Here is a 17,984-nt window from a genome sequence, read left to right as displayed (position 1 = left end):
AGGGAAATGCCAGGTTATACACACTGAGTACAGTATCTCAGAATTTAGAAATAACCCTTAAAACTCAGTAACAAATGTGACAGCTCTAGGAGCTTACAATCTGGGCTCCAATTTTCTGGTAAGTGTTTTCTAAATAAGATCATACAGTATTTGTCCTTTTGTTTCTGGCTTAATTTGCTCAACCTGATGTCTTCAAGGTTCAGTCATCTCATTGCATGCCTCACGACTTCATTCCTCTTTGCAGCCACACAATATTCAGTCTTATATACACCACATTTTGCCCTTCTGCTCCTCAGTCGATGGATCCTTTGGCCACCTCCATCCATTGGCTGTTGTGAATAATGCTGCCATAAACACCAGTGTGCAAATATATATTTGAGTCCTTGCTTTCTGTTCTTGCATGTATATTCCTAGCAATGGGATTGTATAATTATATGGCAACTCTTTATCTAGCCTCCTGTGGATCTGCCATGTCACTTTCCAGAGGAGCTGCACTGTTCTGCTACCCTCCCAACGTTGATTAGGTTACCTCTCTCTCCACATTTCTCTAGCACTTGAATCTTTCTGTTTGTTTGTCTATGTATTTATTTAAAATCTGCGGATTGAGTTGAGATATAGTCACATAGCATGCATTCTATCCAAAATAATGTCTTACGGTATCCTTACTAGTTGTACAGTAATCATCACTCTCAATTTTAGGCAATTTTTATTGCTCTGAAGACAAAAATAACAGATAGACATATCCCCACCAAACAGAAGACCCAAAACTCCTCTTAACTCTTATCCCCTCCTCAATTATTTGCCCCTAGTATTGTTGTGGTACTAGTAAAGTACTCCTGTTAAATATAGACCATAGCATGCTATAGGTAGTTTTTCCCATATGCCCCTCAATTATTAACAGTTTTGTGCAAGTCTCTTTGTACATATTCCTTTGAAGTAGTTCTTGCAAGAACTTATTTATATTTACAGTGCTTATCAGTGATATACATGGCTTTAAACAACTTCTTTCAATCCTATCCATCTTTAATATAGCACTATTACTTATAACCCTGTTAATGAGCTACCATCACCCCTATCCACTCCCATACATTTAAGTCCAACCTCGTTAACAAGTCTGTACAGATTAGGTGACCACTCACCCTTCTCTAGCTTCTGTCTATCCCTGGGTCCCCAGTAGTCTCTATTTTAAGAGTTTGGATTTACATTTTCTAGGGGGTTCATATTAGTGAAATCATATCTTATCCTTCTGTGTCTAGTTTATTTCACTCAGTATTATGTCTTCAAGTTCATCCATGTTGTCATATGCTTCAGGACCTCATTTCATCTTTCTGCTGTGTAACATTTCATTGTATGTGTATACCATTTTGTTTATCCACTTGCCTGTTGATGGACACTTGCCTTGTTTCCATCTTTTGGCCATTGTGAATAGTGCCTCCATGTGCAGGGGCACCTACTCCTACTGCACCACTCACGTTGCAGCCTGTCCCTGCTGCAGTCCCGACTGAGTAAACTCACCCAGTCTAAGTTCCCTTTGAAGTTAGTTGTTGAATTGGTATGAGGTATATGTAAAGCCTCATTATTTTTGCATATGGAAATCCAGTTGTTTCAGTACTGTTTGTTGAAAAGATTATCCTTTGTCCATTGAATTTTGTCTTTGTCAACAATTAGTTGTCTATATTTGTTTTTGGGCTTCTATTTTGTCTCATTGATCTATATGTCTGTCCTTTTAACAATACCGCATTGTCTTGATTACTGTAGCTTTATAGTAAATTTTGATATTGAGTAGAGTTAGTTCTCCAGTTTTGTTCTTTCTCAAAATTGTTTTGGCTCTTCTATACTTTTGCCTTTCCACATAAATATTAGAATTAGTTTGTTGATATCAACAACAAAAAAAGCTTGCTGTGATTTTGACTGGGGTTGCATTGAATGTATATATAAACTTCGGGAGGATTTATTTAGATCTTTAATTTCTTCCAGATGCGTTTTGTAGTTCACAGCGTGTAGAGCCTGCACATATTTTATTAGATTTATGAAAATACTACATTTTATGTGACGTCTTTCATGGGGTTGTTTTTTTTTTTTTAATTTAAAATCCCAATTGTTTATTTCTGATATATTGGTATATATTGACTTTTGTATGTTGAGTTTATAGGCTATAATCTTGCTTAATTCACTAAGAGCTTTCGGGTAGATTTTTGGAGATTTCTATGTGGATAGTCATGTCATCTGCAAATAAAGACAATTAAATTTTTTCTTTACATTCCTCATGCCTTTTGCCTCTTTTACTTGTTTCATTGTTCTGGCAAGGACTTGTAGTATGATGTTCGTTAAGAGTGGTATGAGAGCACAATTGTGGCCTGGCGTGTACTCCCACTATAAGGTATGATGCTAGTTGTAGGCTCTTTCTAGAGGCCTTTTCTTAGACTGAGGAAGTTTCCTTCTATTCCTAGTTCACTAAGTTTAGAGTTTTTATCCTATGTGTATGTCGAATTTTATTGAACGCTTTTTCTCTGTGTATTGAGATGATCCTATGGTATACTTCATTTACTTAAATTTTATAATATTGAATTGCAAGTTTAATTTTTTGATATTGAATTATCCTTATATTCCTGTGATGAAACATCTTGATGATGAAGTATTGTCCTTTTTAAAAATATATTTCTGGACTCATGTTGCTAGTATTTTATTAAGGATTTTCACAAGTGTGTCCATGAATGATATTGGTCTGTTCTTTACTTTTTTCAATATCATTATCTGGTTTGGTTATTAGAGTAATTCTGACCTCATAAAAGGAGTTGTGTTCTCTCAAACTTTTTTCTGGAAGAGATCATTTAGATAATATTTTCTTTCTTTTTTTTCAGTGTTTGGTAGAATTTACTAGTGAAACCAGCTGAACTTGGAGTTTTCTTTTTTGGAAGATTTTTTACCTACTTTGGTATCTTTATTAGATGTATGATTATTCCAAATTTCTATCCTTCTTTATTCTGTTTTGGTAGTTTTGTCTTTTGAGGTATTCTTCTATTGCATTTTAGTTGCTGAATTTATTTTGGTAGTTTTGTCTTTTGAGGTATTCTTCCATTGCATTTCAGTTGCTGAATTTATTAGCATGAAGTTGTTTGTAGTATTCCTTTATTACCTCTTCTATCTGTGGGATCAATAACGATAACCCCTCTTTTATTCCTGGTATTTTGATTTGTGATTTCTCTCCTTTTGTCTTAGCTTGACTGGAGAATTATCAGTTTTATTGTTTCGAAGAACAAGATTTGATTTCATTGATTTTCCCTAATTTTCTGTTCTCCATTTCATTGAGTTCTGCTGTTTGCATTAGTTCTAGCTCTCTGTTTTTCTGTGGTTTAAATAGTTCTTCTTTCTCTTATTTCTTATGGTAGAGGTTGAGGTTGTTGATTTTATTTGTTTCTTCTTTTCTACTCTAAGCATTTAATGCTATGTATTTCCTACTAAGTGCTGTTTTAACTGCCCCATACTAATTTTGATAATTTCATTTCCATCTAAATATATTTTTAAATTTCCCTTGACACTTCCTCTTAGAGCCATAGGTTATTGAAAAGTTTGTTAATTTCCACACATCTGAAGACTTTCTGTTATCTTTTTGTTATTGATACCTAGTTGAATCTGGTTATGGTCTGAGAACATGCTTTGTATGATTTCGGTGCTTTTAAACTTAAGCTTTTTTTATGGCCCCAAATATGGTCTATATTGGTAAATAGTCCATTTGCACTTGAAATGAACATGAACTCTTCTGTACTGTGTGAATTATTCTAGAAATGTCAGATCAATTTGGTTAAAGAATGACTATAAGTGATTCTTCATGCACTAAAGGTTCAGAACCATTGGTAAATAGCTAATCTTAAAGTGGATTAAAGTATAGTTGAATGCTCAGTTTTGGATTAAAGTTTATATGTTTTTACATGAAAGCTTAGTAGCATCTGCCCAGTTGCCCGTGCCCTAGGCGTAAGCTTGTTGATTGCAGGAATCTCTCAAACATATTCTAGGTAAAGCAAGATTTTCTTCTCGCCTCTGGACCCAAGTTGTCTGCCCCTTGGATAGCTATTGGGAACTTTCCTACAAATACTCTCTCTACCCCTTTCACCTACATCAGTCTTTCTTAATGTTTGATTTGGAAAACACTAGATGCAGGAAATACCATGAAGCAAGGTGTGGGAAGTGGGGAACATTTCAGTTGTTTAGTAAACCGCCACATATTTCCCTATCATCACATTCATAATATAAATTAACGCCATAACGCTTCCAAAATATCTGCAGTACATAAATCTGTTTATCACCTTTTCCCTTAACAAACAATAATTCTAAATAACTCCTAGGGTTCTTAAAAGGATTACATGGGTCACTTTAGTGAAGAACGTAGCAGTGGCTCAGTCAATAAAAGTTTATAACTGTGATTTAGAGTATTCTGTATTCTAGCTTTTGTTGTTGTTTTGTTTATTTTGGTAGTCTTCCATTGGAGATGAGCTTTAAAATTTGGGATAGGTGTGAAGAGAAGCATTTCCTAGGATTGCAAATGCTGGAAAGTCACAGAAATGGATATGAGTATTACCTGCTTCACTTTCTTTATTGTAGTTTATTATAGTCTTATTGTGGTGCATTGCCTTAATTTTAGAGACCTTCTCTCACCAACTTTATCTGCCAACCTCAGCCTCCCTCCCCAGAATCAATTCTTTGGTACTGCCTGAGCACAGACACTTGCAAGCACATTACAGAGAGAATGAGGCTTTGCCATACCATGAAAGATGCACCAAGCATCAACAACAGCTCAGGGCTCAACATGATGCCCTGTGCCTTCTTCGCTAAGCAGTGTCACCAAGGACGTGCTGTGAATTCAGAGGTCAAAGTCCCCTCCTCCTGCCTACTTTCTCTGGTTCCTTTGGTGCCTCCGCAGTAACTTCATTGACACTCTGCTTTCTTTTCTTAAACAGGTGGGCTCTGCATTGCCCAGTCCGTGAGAATCCCCCAAGAACGCAAAGACAGGACCATTGACTTTGATAGAATTATCAAACAGCTCCTGGACACCCCCAACTCCAGGGCCGTCGTGATTTTTGCCAACGATGAGGATATAAAGTAAGGATGACTGGTGAAATTCATTAAAATGCATGTGGCAACTTTAGGAGGCAGGAAGATGAGGATGCCGGCAGAGAGAGGGAAAAAAGATAGCTCACAATCACAGCTATAATTATATAGTGGCCAAGTCTGGACGTGCTTTCTACCCTGACACACATGGTTATCGCCCAGCATGGAAGAAGTAGCATGTTGCCGTCATTTATTTTTCCCTTATTAACAAAATAAATGTATTCAATTATTTGTAAAAAGAGAAAATCACTAGACCTTTAAAGGTTCTTTCATTAAGCACTTTAAAATGTAACAGACATTTATCGAAAAAACACTTCTTAACATAAAAGAAAAATGCCATTTAATCCTGCCTTTATTGCTAATGCCTTAAAAATATGTCCAGAACTAAAACTGTCATACTCCAAGTTCTCTAATCCATCTTTTCTTCTCTCTTTCCTTATCTTGATTTTCCTTAGACTCAAAAATCTTACTGTAGTCTTGACTTCTCCTTTCTCTTCATTCTTTGCAGTCATGGCCATGCTGAGTACATCAAGCCAACTTCCAAAATGTCCCGAGAACACAAATATGTCCAGTTTTCTGGTGCGAACCTGTCCCGATTCAGAATTAGTCCTTGCACAGAACAGTCTATGGACATTCCACAGAGATACTCTTTTTCTTAACCAGATTGTATCATACTCTGCAGTCACCCTGTTTTGTACCTTGCTTGCCAAATGACCATTTTATCATGATGGTCAATGAATATCAGTACCTATCAATTTGTTCAGTCTTTTTAATAGCCATGAGGAATTTCATTTTATAGATGCTCTGTAATTTATATAACTGCTTCCTTATTGATTGACATTTAAATTTAATTGTAGTGTTGTAGAATTATAAATAATGCTTCCTGGCTATACATCTGCATGCATGAATATGAGTTTTACTTATAAGATAAATTCCTAGAAAGGAAATTCCTAGGTCAAAGGTAGGTCTAAGGGTTGGGAGACCTGAGATTTAATTTTGCTACTTTTGTAACAGGTGAGCACCATGTCATCTTGGGAAAGTTCCCTCTGCTCCCCATTTCTATCAGTCTCAGTTTCCTCATGATGAAATGAATATCTTTCTGAGCTCTTTGTCTGGTGATCTGGCCCTGTCTTACCTTTCTAGTCTTATTCCATTCCAAGCTCTCTCACATTTTATATACTACAGTATGAGAGGCCATGAATAGTTCCTCTCTTCTAAGAATTTGTACGTTTTCTCCCACCTTCCTGAAACACTTTTCCTTCCCCACTTTTTCATTCCAATACTACCTCTACCATCGCCTTCTCAGGGAGGGTTTCTCTGACAATTCAGATTTGGCAAATTCATTGTAACTCAGTTTTGTAGCTTATGATGATTACTGATATCATTTTACATAGTTTGATGGTTTAATTTGGTGTGTGCATTCTCTGCTAGCCTGTCAGCATCATAGGACAGAAATCATGCCTCATTGGACTTACCTTTGCATCTCCTATACGTGCCCCGATGCCTGATATTTAGTCGATGCTCAATGAGTATCAGTGAATGAATAAATGAAATATTAGTCTGTTGCCCCATTATATAATGGTTTAGGTATAGACTTCTCTGTCTGAACTTGATGACCCTTTAAAAGATGGATCCTTTTTAACATTTTGAATGTCACCTGCCTAAACCTATTTCTCCAGCCAAAATGCCTGATTATTGATTTCCACTATGTCATGCTCACTTCTCCCTCCCAGTCTTTGCTTATGATGTTTCTTCTCTCCTTTTTGAAATCATGACTCTTCTTCAAGGTCTTGTTCAAGCATTCACTTCTTCAGGAACCTCTTTCTAATTACCCCTAAATGTATTATTCTCTCCTTAGAAGATGCAGGCTGTGCTGTTCTTGGGCATTTCCCCCCCCCCCCCCCCCATTTTGTGTTTTAGTTATTTATGCAACTTATTTTCCTGATTTTACTCTGGTCTTCCTGCTTCAGGTATTTTGTTTTGTTTCTCCCACTCTACTAATTACTTTCTTAGTCCTCTCCTAATCTCTTTCTCACCTTTTATAACAATTTTTCCAAACATGTAATACATTAATAAGGTGTGGCCTTTTGTTTATTTTTGTAACCATGTTACCTGGTACATAAGAGAGTTACTGCAAATAGCCTAGGTGACTAATTGGCTATAGTGCTTTTAACTTGACAGTAGTGTGAGGTTTTCATTTGGGTATAAAATGTATATAATTCTCTCAGTAACTGTGTTCACTGTATTTGCATTAGAGTTTGAGTGTGTGTTGAATAATACTGGGCACCAGGAATTGTAGTAGAGACAGCAGTAACAGTTGTTGAACACAGCGATAAAAGTCAAGTGGCCTCCGTGTTTCTTCCGAAATATGATCTTAAACACACTGATGTCTGGAAAGTACTGATAACCCACGGTGTTATATTATTTCTTTTTTCAGAAGATTTACACTGTAGATGGAAAATGTTGAGATATCTTGGAACATTAACTTGAAATACTTTGACAGAGAATAGCAGTGAGAAGACACTACTATCTAGATTTGGAAGCTAAGATACGTGCTAACCCCATCATGGCTATTGATGAATTGGATTTTGGACAAGAGTGGATTCTTTTTCTAAGACACTGTATTCTGATTCTAAAAGTAGTACATACCCATTGCGAAACCATTGGGAAATATGTAAAAGTTTGTTTTTTGAAAAAAAAAAAAAAAAAGAACCCCTAAATTCTAACTTGTGTCATGTTTATTTAGAAAATGGAAAGGTTAGTGAGAATAACCACAAACAACAACTTTAAATAAACAGTCATGGAACCTGCAATCCCAACACTCACAGATAACCACTAATAAAAATTCTGGCTTAATATTTGCAGTCATTTTGTCCAACACATATAGAAGTTTTCTCCATCAGAATCAGGATAATATAGAATTTCATATCTTTTTGTAATTCTCATTACAGATGAATGTCTCATATTATATATATTCATAAATGGTATAATCATTTTAATGTCCATAAATATCCCCACACTTTATAAAAATATATTAAAGTGGGTCTATACCTTTTGTATATATTATATTTGTTTTTCTTTCCCTTGACTTCTCTATACCTTTTTACCTTCTCTTCAAACTTCATCAGCCTTGACACCTATTTTGTATTATTCTGTTTGCATGTTTTCTCATATAACCCTTTACCTTTAGCCATACACACACACACACACAAACTCTCTCTCTCTCTCATATATAGGCAATGTTTTTGGTGGGCTTTTTTTATATGAATTTGAATCATGTTTTACATTTTTAAATTTAACTTTTCTTTTTTAACAATACCTGTGGAAATCAGACCATGAATATGTTTAATTGCTGTCTCTCTGTCCTTTGGATGTGCTGTTTGTTTGGCCATTAACCTACTGCTCTGCCTTTAGATTGTCTCCAGTTATGAGCACATATTTTTGACAGTGTGTCTGATCATTTCCTGTGGATAGATAGGTGGAAGTGGTATCTTCAGGTCTAGAGTATAAATATTGATGGTGTTTTATATGTTTTAAATTATGCATGTCCGTATTAGAAAACAACCACAACAAAATACCACTCAAGCATGTTTGATGCAAAACATTAGTCACCTGTCCCATCCTTTCATGGTTTCTGGTCCTATTCCCTTTGGGCAGCTATTTTTAACCCTTTATGCTATTTCTTCTGTTCTTGTCTGCAATTTGGAATTATTAATCTTAAATATTATCTGTGAATTCCTCTTATGTCAGATAGAATTTAGCTTGTCTATACCCCTCCCATTCTCCCAACATTGTCCTATCATATTTTCATTTAATAGAAATCAGCGTTTATACTATTATGACTATGGAAATACCAAGTGCTCCAGTATTAAGTGCATCATCTATGATATGATCTTTGAGGAGAACACTTGTTATTTTTTCTGGAATTAATGTGAAAATTTTTCACTTACATAGATATCCTTATATTTTTTCTCCCACTCTCATGGGTGTATCACTTTGCCCCTATGTTCATATATATTATATTCTTCAGGCTCTAATTCTTCCCCTGCTGATATCGATATCATTCTGCTTTTATCTGGACTAGCCGCTTTCATATTAATGGTTTGTTTCTTTCCTCCTTCCTTCCTCCCTTCCCGTTCTTTTCCCCCTTTCCTCCCTTCCCTCATTTCACTCCATTACCTCTTTCCCTCCTTTTTTACTATTTCTCGCTTTCTTAAATCCTAAGTTATTTTATTTGCCATTTGTTTCTTCCTTTTGGTAGAGAACATCCTCCAATAATATTCTGAGAAAGTCAATTGGAGGAAAACTTTTTGAGTTTCAGGCCTAAATATGTTCTTTTCTGCCTTCCATACTTAATTAGTAGTTGGAGTCATAAGGTATGGCCTCATATTTACTTTAAATAAATATTTTTAAAATATTTACTTTTAAATATATAAGATTTAAGGTAAATAGATATGGTGGCAAATCAGTTACAGTGCCCTTAGGCTGCAGGTAGTTTGAGGTTTTAATTTGGATATAAAATCTGTAAAATCCACTGGTCAATTATGCTAATTCTATTTATGTTATGATTTTTGTGCATTGAATGTTAGAATTTTGTAGTGAAATAATTTTTCCTCAGAATTTTGAAAGTATATTCTAGCATCTATCTTTTTCCCTCATGAGGTCTTATGATATTCTACTTCTTATTTCTCCAGACATATCATGATTTTTCTTTCTAAAACCGTTAAGAACAAAATTTTCACATTATTTCCAGAGGTCTTAAATTTTGTGATGTGCTTGGTTTTTTTTCATTTCATTATTTACTGGGTGAACCTTTTTTTATTTGGAAACTCATGTTTTCAAGTTCCAGAGTTCTCTTCATTAAAATAATATTGTTTCAAAATGTTTTCTCTACTCTCTCTGCACAGTTATAATGAAACTGTTATTGGTTGAGATATAGGTCTTCCTGGATTGAATTTTTAAGACACTTATCTTTTCTTGTTTATTTGCGACTTTTTTGTTCTGGTTCTGCCTTCTGGGAAATTTTCTTGACTGTTCTTTTTCCCTTTTAACATCATTTTAATTTTGTATTTAATCTTTTAGAGCTATCTATTGGCTTCTTTTTCTTGTCATCTTGTTCCTGATTGTGGATATAATGTGATCATTTGAGTGTATTTGTTATTTTGTTCTTTATAATCCATCATCTCTGTCCCACCTCACTAGAGTTTCCATTTCCTTAACTTGTTTAACTTCTAACTTACCTTTAGAGGTTTTCCTCCATTCTTGGTGGTTTCTGGTACTCTATGTTAGAGTAAGGCACTGAAAAGCAGCTCTGTGTACATGGACCGGCCTTGTCAATCGCTAGAAGTCACAGAGCAAGTTAGGCACCCAACTGTCCATTCCATTAGGGGATCTCTCTATGTTGGTATCTGGGAGTCTTTTTCTGGGGTGATTTGGATTTTCCAGTAAATCTGTGTTCACCATGGCAACACGAACCTGGTTTCCAGCATTCTATAAGACTACTGCAAGCTTATACAATTTCACCACTTAATATACAGACTTCACTTACCCCCAACTTATTCAGCTCACCATCTCTCCCCCTACTTTCTGCTGTTTTGGTGTTCATAGCACCAGAACTTATTCCCTGCAACTGTATTAGAAAAGTACCATTCCATTTTCTCCCTGGGGAAATGATATATAATCTTTCAAACAATCCTGCTTTTTGAGGTCCCTGATACCCCCAAGACTGGAGACAGACAAATTCCTTCTATGTAATCGCCCTCCAAATGAGTGTTAGTGGTAATTTTCTTTCGTCTTCAAATTCGTTTACTTCCCCTCCATCCATTTTTCATCCAAAAATATTATTCTAATAATTTTTCCATTGATTATTAGTTTCCTTTTCTTAATTTTTTTTGTCTTTATCATTTAGATACTACTTTCATTTATAAACATGAGTTGTAAATTTGCTGTGATTGTCATAGAATTTTGTTCCTTTTAATAAACAATTTAAGACCCTTAATTTATATTGACATATTGCTCTTCAGTCTGCTGTATACCACTGGCAGTGAATGAGGGTGGCCATTTCTCCAGCCCCATGCCCAAACTCACAAAAAACAAAATAAAGCAGACATCTTGGCCAATATAAGAAGTGAATTTGCTATCTTGTTCTAATTAGCACTTTCTTCCTTTCTAGTCTAGGTGAATATGTACTTCTAGCTTATTGACCTTTTACATTTCTTCTTTTATATTCTGAATTTTTATGCTTTGCCTATTTTTCCTAAAAATCTTTGTCCTTTTTCTTCTTGATTTACAAGACCTCTTTATATATTAAGTCTATAAATCCTTTGGCATACATTTTGCAATTGAGTGTTTAACATTTTGAGAACTAAGAGTTTGCTTTCTTTTTGCATGATACCTAATGCACATATGTTCGGCTGCTGCTATTTATCACTAATACACCTTTTCATGCTCCTCTCCACAGACAGATCCTTGCAGCAGCCAAAAGAGCTGACCAAGTGGGCCATTTTCTCTGGGTGGGATCAGACAGCTGGGGATCCAAAATAAACCCACTGCACCAACACGAAGACATCGCAGAAGGCGCCATCACCATTCAGCCCAAGCGAGCGACTGTCGAAGGTATGGACTTTGCCAGCGCGAAGCATGCCAAGAGAGTGGTTGGCTGCCACTTGGACAGCCAAAGCATGTGGCTCTTTGACAGTTTGAGTGTTTTTACATAATTTGGTAGTTTTAAACTTGTACCCATGACATGAGAATGAGGCCATGCTTGCCTGTTCTTTTAGCTGATATTCCTTTTTGGAAAATCATATTGCTTTCACAATAACACCCCGATTAGGTCACATCTTTCTTTTTCATCCATACCACAGGAGCTGACTGAGAGCAGGACTTGACCATAGGAAGTGAAGTAACACAATCCAAGTGTATGCAACTGCACTACATATTCCAGGAGAGTGTTTCCTCCTTGTGATTTATCCATTCCTTCCCAAGTTGAATGACTACAGGAATGGTTTTCCCCCATTACTGCTCAAGGGCTCTTTCAGCCCAGTGAGGCCATGATTGGCATCCCGCCTGGCAAGCACAATCCTTTGTGTTCCTAGATTTCCCGTTCTCACTCTCTCATCTTTTCTTGCCTTCCTATGTTTCTGTAACTTTCTTTTATTTTGCCTTCCTTACTGCTGAAAATATTTTCAAGAGAGAGGAGGATAGGGTGCTTATTGGCTTCCTTCTAATCTCGCAAAATTTGATGATTGCAATATCTGTCCATGTTTAATTAAAAAAGAAAAGTCATATCTAAAAGTAGAGATTGTGTAAAGAAAAGGAACTCCTCCCTTGGCATCCTGCTTTGTGTTCCTTTTCAGATGAGCCAGGTCTCCAAAGAGTCTCCAAAACATGTTTTGCACATTAAAAAGAACTCTGTCCTTTCACTGACAAAGAGATCAAATATTTGCATTTGTTTCTCTTCTGTCTCTACTCCAACCTAATTAGTTATTCTCCCCAGAAGGCTGCATGGCCTGTGGAGGGCTTTTTATTTTTTTCACTATTAGAGATGTTGGGGGATTACAGAACAGTTACATATAAAATACAGAGTCCCCACATACCACCCTGTAACACCTTGCATTGATGTGGAAGATTTATTACAATTGATGATAGCACATTTTTATAATGTCGTCATTAACTGTTGTCCATGGTTTAATCCTAGGGTTCACCGTTTGTGTTGTACACTTCCATGGCTTTTTAAAAATGTTTATTCTAGTAGCACATATACAACCTAAAATTTCTGCTTTTGACTACATTCAAATATACAATTCAGTGCTGCTAACTGCAGCCACAATATTGTGCTACCATCGCCACCACCTATTACCAAAACTTTCTGCTTGTCCCAAATAGAAATCTGAACCTTTTAAATCTTAACTTCCTAATCCCTACCCCCACCCCATTCCCTGGAATCCCATAGTCTGTATTCTAACTATGAGGTTTGCTTATTCTAGGGAGATCAAACAATATTTGTCCTTTTGTGTCCCAGCTTATTTCCCTCAAAGTGGTATCTTCAGGTTCATTTTGTGGGCCTTTTTAAACAAATCAGCCTGTAGTTCTGTTCCTGCTCCCTTTCTTTGTTATCTGGGGGATATAAAGATTCCACAAGTCAACCAAGTGTTTATGGGAGGCTTTGGACTAATTTAATTCCCCAATGCCTGTCTGGAGGTGATTGCTTTTTTATTATTTTTTTTAATTAGACCAACACAATTCAGGTGGCTTGCAAGAATACAAGAAAAAGTTTTAACAGTCTCTATTCATTTTCATCCAAGATTTTGAGTATCTGTGCCTTGCTCTGTGCTAAGAAGTGAGAAAAGGAAAAAGCATCAGCACAAAATCCTCATCCTGACAGCAGACAGAGCTGAGCGAAGGTATAAGGAAATGGTCAGTTATGTAGTATGAGAAAACACTGTAAATGGAGGGTGGGAAAATGGCCACCAGAACCCAAAGAAGATCAGACCAGAATTTCCCCAGTGATGTTGTTGGTGAGGGAGACATCTTGGAGGAGGCAACGCGAGAAGTCACGACTCGGAGCCCACTGGACCCGCAGACGAAGAGGGGCAGGGCCTGACTGGCCGTGGGGACAGGTAGTAGGGGAACAGGGTGCGTGGGAAGGGCACACAATGCGCTCTGCAGCATAGCCCTGCGCTCCAGCCAAACTGAAATGCTTCCGATTCTTTAAAGCGTTCCCATTGACAGGATGCTGTCAGGGCTCTCCTGTCTCCTAGGGCACCAGTCCCTCTTCTGTTTGTCTGATTGTCTCCTATTCATGCTTTGGGTTTCTGCTTAGGTAGTAAATTTCCCTGGAAAGTTGGCAGTGGCCAGCCATCCGGCCCGGGTCTGGGTTAGAGGCCCCTGCTCTTGCCTCGGTGCTTTCCACATGCTCCCTGCTGGGCCATTGTAACTGTCTCTTCACTTGTCTCAATCTGGGAATGCCTCTTAAATGCACTGGTCTACTCCTAGCAGCTAGGCCTTTGCCTGATGTGGCGGGAGCTCAAAAATATTTCTTAAGTGGTTGGATTCCTGGATAGACGGTGGAAGGACAAGCCACATAAGGACACCTGGCACAAACCCGGCCTGGAAAAGTGGAACAGATCCAGATTGTGAAGAGTCGTGAAAACTATGCTAAGGAGTTTTGTATTTTATTCTGAATGTCTGGGGAGCATCTGAGGGTGCCGGGGGAAGTGACCACAGGAAATTGGAAAGGTAACATTCCCTCCAAGGAGGGGTGAAATGTAAGAGTGGGGTGAGGTTGAAGGCAGAGTAACAAAGTGGGGTCTCCATTAAGTAAGGCTCTCTCTTCCTAAACTATGGATGCCACATGGTGGCTCATTCACCAAAGTCTCCAGCTTCAGTTTGGGGCCCTTTTAGTAAATTACTGATCATTTCAAAGGTTTTATAAATCCTTGGGGAAAAAAATCTTGTTTTAATGTTTATATATGGGTACACAATGTTACAAAACCAAATATAAAACACCATCCTGAACCTACTCATGCCCCCCTCCAAATGTGGCCCCAAACAATGAAAAGGAGGAAGAAATAGTGTCATTAATACAAACATTATTGAAATGTGATAAAGCCGTAACTGTTTGTGCAAAACTCTCCATTCCTGCACAGATAAAAGTCAAGATTTTCTCTTGACTGTTTTGGAAATTCCATAGTTTCTAGTCATATTGTCTGTGCACATTGTTGCAAAGACCAGCCAAGTTTCATTCACTTCCAAAGCAGATGGAATATCAAGATTGTAGCACTGCACTTGCAGTGTTACACTGATAAGAAACTGAAAAAAGATGCAATCAGTTATGCCAAATCATCTGAGCAAAGCTATAAAATATCTAAAATAAAAGTATAAATGGAGCACATTTCACATGGGTGAGTAAATTTCCCTCTCCTCCATACTTGTTTTGGGTTTTTTCCTCCCTGTCCATCTCGGATTCTGCTAGAGTGGAGCATCCTCCAAATGTTCGTAATGTTGCTGTACCAATGTATCTTGGCAGTGCTACACCTACAGATATAAAGAGTAGAAACCAATCAATAACAAACATTTTTTAGAACCATATTTTATATATGTTGAGTAAACATCTGAGATCTGTAGTTGGTCTTTTCTGTGGGTATTTACATAATAAATTGTCGTAGGTACTATCAAGTATATTGTCTCTGTGAAAGTAGTTTTCATCTTCTCCTTGATCTGTATTTATTCTCCATTTATAGAAAAAAAGGGCCTTGACGTTTGCTAATCAAGGGTATCATTTCCCCCATTTCATTTGGATGATGATAGAAATTTCATACTGAGAAGGTCTGCTATGACATTGTTAGCAGTTCAGGATTCACAGGAGATCTGGGGAATGCCTCCAAAACTTGGCCACCCTCCTCCAACTCCCAAGCCAAAGCACTGCTGTAATTTTTAGTTGCTCTCTGTTGCCTGATGAGCCAAGGAATCCCTTGGCATTTTACTCACTTCTCTGTTGCCCCAGTAACTTGGACTCAGTAATCCTCTCCAGCTCCAAACAAGTCCTCCAAGCAAAAATGCCCAAGTTGTCTTCTACTCTTTGCCCTCCAAAATCCTCTGCTTCTCTGTGAGTGGGCTGTCCTAGTTCCCTCTAATTATAGCCAGGAAGGGTCATGGACCAGCATCTTTTCATCTCCGACATATTCATTAACATTTGGGGGTTGGTATAACGAAGGTTGGATTTTCAAAACTAACTATAATGGCTCTGCTTATTGCTGGTGATTTTCAAATAGGTCTGTAGAACAGCTTGGTTCCTAAATTAAAACTGCAATATACATAGGAATAGACAAATTGTGCTCTGGACCTGGCATGAAATGTCAGCTATTTTTAAAAAGATGTTATTTTTCAAATTGAATCGGTTGAAATTGTTTCCCTTTATTTTTCCTTAAATAAGAAAGATCAAGGTCATAGAGATCTCTACTAAAATATTTCGGTTTCCACTTTAGCCTTCCTTGCTTATTTGGAATGTTCCACATATGTCATAAGAATCTTTGGGTGTTAGGAAGAAAACCAAGCCAGAATATATTTCCTTGACCCACAGTGCTATTTCTAAGTAATGCATATGCTTTTTGAACCTATTGCCTTGTTTAAAAGGAGAGCAGTGAGAACAGTGCAGGTTCAGTGTCAATTTCTTTCATCAAGTCTTTTCATAAATGTGTATGTTACAAGCTAAAGTGGTGTTGCATCAGGCAATGATCTAAATACTGGGATTTGATAGGTTTAGACCAGGTATCTGCTCAATAGAATTTTCATCCTAATAAAGAGGTAGAAGATAATAAAGAAGAATATAAATAAGTAAATACAATCTAAGGATAATTACTATAAAGTTCATTTCCTTAAGGCAAGCTTGTAAATTACCAAGATGCAAAGGAAGACAAAGAGAAACCATCCAGCCAGATTACATAGCAGGTGAAAATAAAGATTTGGGGAATGTGGGAAAGGGTCAGCAGCTCAAACGTCTCTAAATTTCTGACACACATTCAGAGGAAATCCTTCCTCTACTTAAAGCCCACCAATGTTTCCCATTTCCCTCTTTCGATAAGATACCAAGACGCAAAATGCCTTTTTCTTCAGGGTCCAGATCAGATTGTTAGACTTAGTTTTAAGACTTCCCTGCTTTTCCCAGACAGGATTAGTCTATCTCCCCCCCAAACTGAATGCATTAGTCCCTAGTCCAAAAAGTGTCCCTTGCTCCTTTTTAGCAAACACCAGGCATTCTGGATCTTATAACTAGAATCTAAAAACAGTCCTAAGGGCAGGGTCTGGAGCCCTGGGAGCCTCTGTCATTCCTTATCTTTATATATATATAAACGTCTCCCATTTAGTAGTGTATCTAATACATTAAAAAATAATAAAGCAGCCATAATTTTTCCTTTCTGTCTATTATATGTGAATGCATTGGCAATATCTGAATATGCAAAGGACTAATCATTTATATGAATTTGACATTTCCTCGAGCTGGAGAAAAATTTATCCAAAATGTTTTTACGTATTTTTCTCTTTTATTCCCTCCCCCCACCCCCAGCCCTCAAAGATATTTAGTAGGAAATACACTTAGCATCCAATTCAGGATCTCACCAGAAACTCCCAAGGTGGGTTTAGAACCCATTCTCTTTTGTTTCCCGTAAGAATGCCTCTTGTTTTCAATGTTCATTTTGCCTTTTCTTTAAAATTTGGAGAGACTGCCTGTGCAGAACTGGTATGATGACTCAGTTTGGTGATTTGTTGACATGTTACAAACACACGTGGAAGGCCTGAGTTCAGACTCCCCCAAAAGTACAGTGTCCAGATGAGATCGCCTCTGTTTGTCCTAGACATGCCTGTGAGAACTTCCTTTTCAGTGTGCTACTTCTACTAATAGAACGGACTGAAGAGGGGAGGGTGAGAAGAAATCTGTGTGTGAGAATAACACATCTTATTTTTAATCTTGAGGTGTCTAAGCTAGAGATTATTGGCCTTGAGCAAGTGATAAGAAATGTAAACAGAGAAATATATAACCTAGATAACTAAGGCTAAAACTGGGTATAATTAACTTTTAGTTACTTTAAATGCCTAAGGGCTCAACTTTCAAGCCACAGATTAGGATCTCCTTTCACTTAAAATAGGTGCCCTATTAAACTGATCTCTCTTAACTGGCCATCATTCATCCCTAACTGGAAATTACATAAACTAATAAGAAAAAAACCTATTGTCTCTGCAAGGTATAATGTTTGATGTCTGTGGCACACTGAAAGCCAACAGCAAGGAGGCTGGTACCCCATGTGTCCCAGCCTTTGAATTTTGGGCTATCAAGATTTAGCTATTGTGGTTTCCAAAAGTGACTTATTTCTGTATTTGTT

General features: G+C 37.2%; 1 protein-coding gene across 1 annotated transcript in view; it reads left to right on the top strand.

The window, feature by feature from the left end:
- The window catches only part of GRM7 (glutamate metabotropic receptor 7), a 1,019,804-nt gene that overhangs the window by 491,616 nt on the left and 510,204 nt on the right, over positions 1–17,984 (top strand). The window contains 2 exon segments of the mRNA XM_077116680.1: positions 4,956–5,097; positions 11,567–11,721. Coding sequence (XP_076972795.1) covers positions 4,956–5,097; positions 11,567–11,721 — 297 coding nt within the window.

The sequence above is a fragment of the Tamandua tetradactyla genome, chromosome 9 (assembly GCF_023851605.1).
Source record: "Tamandua tetradactyla isolate mTamTet1 chromosome 9, mTamTet1.pri, whole genome shotgun sequence".
NCBI lineage: Eukaryota > Metazoa > Chordata > Mammalia > Pilosa > Myrmecophagidae > Tamandua > Tamandua tetradactyla.
This window is presented reverse-complemented; position numbering and strand designations above follow the sequence as displayed.